This window comes from Coptis chinensis, chromosome 7, assembly GCF_015680905.1.
Source record: "Coptis chinensis isolate HL-2020 chromosome 7, ASM1568090v1, whole genome shotgun sequence".
Classification (NCBI taxonomy): Eukaryota; Viridiplantae; Streptophyta; class Magnoliopsida; order Ranunculales; family Ranunculaceae; genus Coptis; species Coptis chinensis.
Genome location: NC_141462.1, coordinates 25,103,274 through 25,108,330, shown reverse-complemented (window position 1 = coordinate 25,108,330; position 5,057 = coordinate 25,103,274). Strand labels below are relative to the sequence as shown.

At 40.0% G+C, this 5,057-nt stretch overlaps 2 protein-coding genes across 2 annotated transcripts; both read right to left on the bottom strand.

Moving 5' to 3' along the window:
- Window positions 1-487: 487 nt before the first annotated feature.
- Window positions 488-2,083, bottom strand: LOC147486773 (ATP-dependent DNA helicase PIF1-like). The gene has a single exon (XM_086573848.1). It carries the CDS (start codon window positions 2,081-2,083, stop codon window positions 488-490), a length of 1,596 nt encoding a protein of 531 aa, XP_086429974.1.
- A 646-nt stretch (window positions 2,084-2,729) lies between these two features.
- LOC147486772 (uncharacterized) lies at window positions 2,730-4,190 on the bottom strand. The gene has a single exon (XM_086573847.1). It carries the CDS (start codon window positions 4,188-4,190, stop codon window positions 2,730-2,732), a length of 1,461 nt encoding a protein of 486 aa, XP_086429973.1.
- Between the last annotated feature and the right edge of the window lie 867 nt (window positions 4,191-5,057).

The following is a 5,057-nucleotide window of genomic DNA, read 5'->3' as shown; positions in this document are numbered from 1 at the left end:
ATTAAATCATAAAAAATCTGTCATATCTAGAAATCATTAAACCTGTCATATGACCAGAAGAACCAAAGTAACAACATCGAACCAAAGTAACAACATCCCAAAGGTTCTAAACTACTATACATATAAAAAGTTGCACAGTTATTTATATACAAACTGCTCAACTCAACTCAAAAGACAAAGAGAGAGGTGTTTGCAAAAGTCCAAACAACTATAATATCAAAGGCAGTAGGTAAAGGGACAAAATCCATCTGCACCAACCATAAAAATATGTCCTCCTATACATTATTTGTGGAAGAACCTACATAAATCCAAAGAACAAAATTAGGCATGATAACGACATTAGATATTCATTTATGAGAAATATAAAACATTATGATGAAGTGAATTTGCAAACAATATAAATAGAAATAAAGGTAGAGAGATGAATACTACATACCAAGATAAAAACAATAAATTAACATTTGAACGATTAGATTTTCTTAGAACATCAAATGGTTGAACCAGACAAGTGCAACAAACGATTCTCCTCTTGCAATCGGCCTCTAAGACCTACACATTTTCCAATCTTTTGAAGTCTTTCCAAAGAGAACATAGGGCTAAATGCTAGATCACACAACTTTCTTGTGCGAGACAAAGCAACAAAAGTCAAACCCAGGCTTTCCCTTTCACCAATATCTACCACAGCCCGATCAAGAGTGAGGCCTTGACTCTTGTGAATTGTTATCGCCCAACATAGTACAAGGGGAACCTGAATGCGCTGGCATGAAGCATTACCGGACTTCCAATTTGATGTCTGTGGAGTAATAGGTATTGTATTAGAATCTGGACGGAACCTAGCACCACGATAGTGGTCGAAGTCAACCATAACAGCAAGAGGTATATCTTCTGGTGATTTGCAACCATTTCCGTAAACAATATCTACAACAGTGCCCATTGCACCATTAACCAGTCCATTTGTGGTGGCAATATTTGAACGAAGCATAACACGTGCACCAAGTGATAGACACAGAACTTTCTCCAAGCCTTTTGCATCATCTGACAAAGCCTTGGTAGCGGTCTCACAATTATTTAGTGATACAATTCGAGCAACTGGTTTACCAAGTTCAATCAGTCGGTTGAGATTGTAATCATGTGCAGGCTGTTTGGTAGGAAAAAGACGCAAAGCATCTTTGAAGGTGTTAACCTCATCCATATTGAGCGATGAAATATCCCGAGTTAGAAATAATTGCCAATCACTGACGGTTGAAGTTCCATTACTGAGTCTGAACAGTGTTTCTCGAAATGATGCTTGGTCATCCCCTGCTTGTCGAAATATATGTGATAACCGAACACATTTACCGAAACTAGAATACACAATTCCACCATGCTGTTTTTTAATAGACCCACCTTGGACATATAAAGCACTGTCACATACAGGAGGTAATTGACGCATATCACCAACGAGGATAATAGATGCATCACCAAATGGCTTGTTATTTGCGAAAATATCTCGACAACGCCGGTCAATATTTGCAAGCATACTTCTTCCGACCATGCTGTACTCATCGATAATGATAAGTTTGGTGTCTTTAAAGTCCTCTTGCATACGTCGACATTGATCACCTTCAATATTTTTGGAAATTTCTTTCACACCTTTCTGTTCCACAGTGAAAGAGAGTTCATGATGGATGGTTGCACCTCCAATATTAAAAGCGGCAACTCCAGTAGGAGCCATGACACGTACTGCTTTGTTTGTTCTGAAAATTGCAGTAACTGAGTATACAATTGCATTTATGAGTGTGGACTTGCCTGTGCCTGCTCCCCCACCAACAATTAATCGAATACATACTCCAGCTTGTAGTACTCTAACAACCATATCATGAGCCAGTCTTTGTTCATTAGATAAATCATGATCTGGTACAACGGTTTGAGGTACATGATTTATTTCATTGCCACCACGCAGAGCATGAACAAATTTTCTATCAATTTCTATATTTGGATATCGATGTAAACCTTCAGACCAATTGTGTGAAATGCCGAAGTCTCTCCTTCCTAATTCCACAGTTTCCCCAGGGACAAACATGGGCCCCATTGCTGCTGCCATCATCCACTCATCCCGAAGTAAGTCTTCAGTACCAAGCTCTACCTCAATACCATCTTCAAGCTCTTAATATATCGGTTCTGGAAGAATAATCCCATGAATGATTTCGAAACCCAAGTCATAGTATCTTTCAGACCACAGTGCAAATTCTCCCTGAGCTTCTTCGAGAGTTCGATAATGGTGATGAATTAAGACTTGTTGACGACAAAATGATTCCCATTTATCAGTGTTTGGTAGGATGTCACCGTCTAGCTCCGGAACCAAACGCACAATTGCGTCCACGCGTGAAGTGTGCCAAACCTGTTGCTTGAAGTAATGTCTCTTTGCCATGTTCAGGAGGGAAGTATTTTCATAGCAAGAAGGTCGTTGCAGATATCTTCCTACAAAGGTTGGATCTGTTCCAACAATTTCATCCTCGTCAGCCACTCTTCGACGGCGTACAATTGATGCTAACATGCTCTTTTCGCTAATATTTAAGAGTACAAACTTTCTGGATGATCTGGTCAATGGGTACCCCATTAGCAAATGACATACTTCCTGGGCAGAAATATCTCTTTCAGAGACACTTTTCATAAGTAGGCTGCTTGAATGCAGATCCGCATTTTGATTGCGGTCGATGAAAATCTTCAACAATATCTTGAAAAGTATCTCAAACTTTTGAAGCCGGTTCAGATTTAGCGGCATATTTAGCAATGTAATTGACAAATGGATTGCAAAGAAAAGACGACGACCAATCAATGTTTGCACGCCAGTCCGCAAAAATCTTTCGATTGTGGGAACACACTAGTTCATCATTTCGGTGGCCGAGAAAACGATACATGTTACTGTTGGGAGGGTCTTCTACAATCTTCGACTGACCTATTACATCATATGGGTATCTAAAGCGACATATCATTTGTTTGGTTGCTTTGTGTAAGCGCAAACAATGACTACCACATATAGAGTGTCGCATGACCCAATTGACCAGCGAAACATAGTCATCTTCGTTTGTATCAAGTTGTAAATTGAGTGGCAAAGTGCGTGCACAAGGATGGTCTTGCAGATTTCTAGACATGTTTGGGACTGGGTTCACAGTGCAAACAAGACTATCAAAATAATCAATGACATTAGATCTATCGATAGCACTTGTAGCAATCTTAGTAACATCTGGAGCATCTGCTAGCCAAAGAAATCCATGAACATGACCACTACCATGATTTTGCCACTCAAACCGGTACCAATGATCAACCACAGAGAACTCAGCTCGTAAGTAATCCCGGAAGAAGAATTTCACTCTTGCCTGAAAGAACCAAGCGACAACATTTGGGTTATCATTAATTAACTTTGCGCGTCCCCTTCTTTTATCTAAAGAAGACATCCTTTCAAGATCATTAGAAAGATCTAAAATACGAAATAGTTCTGGCCATTGCATATCAGCAGCGCTGAGTATGAAGAATATGGTTGGTGCACCTAACTGTTTAACCATGGCAGTCAGCTCTTTCAATCTTGTATACCAATAAGATCGGGTACCACGAATGTTGTTAGCAAAGTAAGAGACACGATTAGATAATTGCTTGTCACCGGACGAAACCATATTTCGAATTTCCTCAATTGACAACTCAGCATCCCCTGGATTCTTCCTCACAAAAACATCACCTAAAGAAAGTGCCTGCCACCTTGAAAGAGAGTTCCAAGCAAAGTAGCGGAATCTCGTATCTCTAGCAAAACGGCCGTCATGAAATTTCATCAAAAACTGAAAGTACGGCAATGGATTGACTTTCCGCTGGCGAGCTTGGCGTAGATCAGCATCACCGTAAGGAAACAAAGTTGGAAATGCCATAGCAATATATCCTGGGGTTGAAAACTCATCAATGATGTGACTTGTTAAAGGCATATGAACATTAGTTTGATCTACACTTGGTACTATAAATGCCTTCTGTAGACGTGCTTGTTGATTGGGTTGTGCCGCAATAGAAATAGTTCCAACAGCATGAAACTCATCAATGTGCAAATCCTGGTTATGCAAGTCTGGTGGGCCGTCATCGTCATCAGCTTCCCTAGGTATGGCAGAAACTTTGTTGTCGATATATTCCACAGGTCGGGACATATGTGGAAGGTCATCGTTGTCCATCTACGTAGTCCTTCAATAGTTCCATCATCAATAATTATATCATTATAGTACCGATGATTAGTTTTCAACCAAACCAATCTTTGTCGCGTACAAATTCTCGCCGAACACGGAATTCCTTGCTTGCATGTGGCCCCCCTCTATGAATGACAAGAATTACAGACAAATCAGCGGGCTTGAATGGAAGAACAGTGGCAATCAGATTGACATCTTGGGAAAAATTTATCACATTACCACTGTACTTGTATTGTTGTCCCCAACACGATACCACAGACATCATGGGGTGCACCCTGGCAATGAGAATTATTTCTAGATGGGACAAACGAGAAAGTTCTATAGGTACAATGCCCGGATCCATTGAATTGTTAACACTGAACATGTCAGCGTCAGTGTTAGCCCGGTTATCCAACTTGCAAGAGGTACAAATTCCTGCATCAATTCTTGTTATAAGCGAGGTTTTCACTTAGTACAAACATATTCCAATAAAATATACAAAGAAAAGCAAATACCTGCAGAAATCTTTAGATCGGGAAATTTCCTTTTGCATAGAGGACAACTGACCCATGAAATATCATTGTAGGATTTTCTAAATACTTGTGCGTTGGAGAGTGGTATGTAGTCGTCTATAGTAGGTGGCAGATCAGGGTTATCACGGATATTGTCTTCACACACCATCAGTTGAACACCAGGAAGTTTTTGATGAACAACGTTATGTGAAATAACTCTTTGACGAGCAATGACAATTCTTTGACGGGTAATTGTTTGACGGGCAAGTCTTTGCCCAACAACTCTGCTACGAAACACATTAAGGGCGTTTTGAACAACCCTTTCAACAGGGTTTGCCTTACAAATGATGATCTTATATGAGCT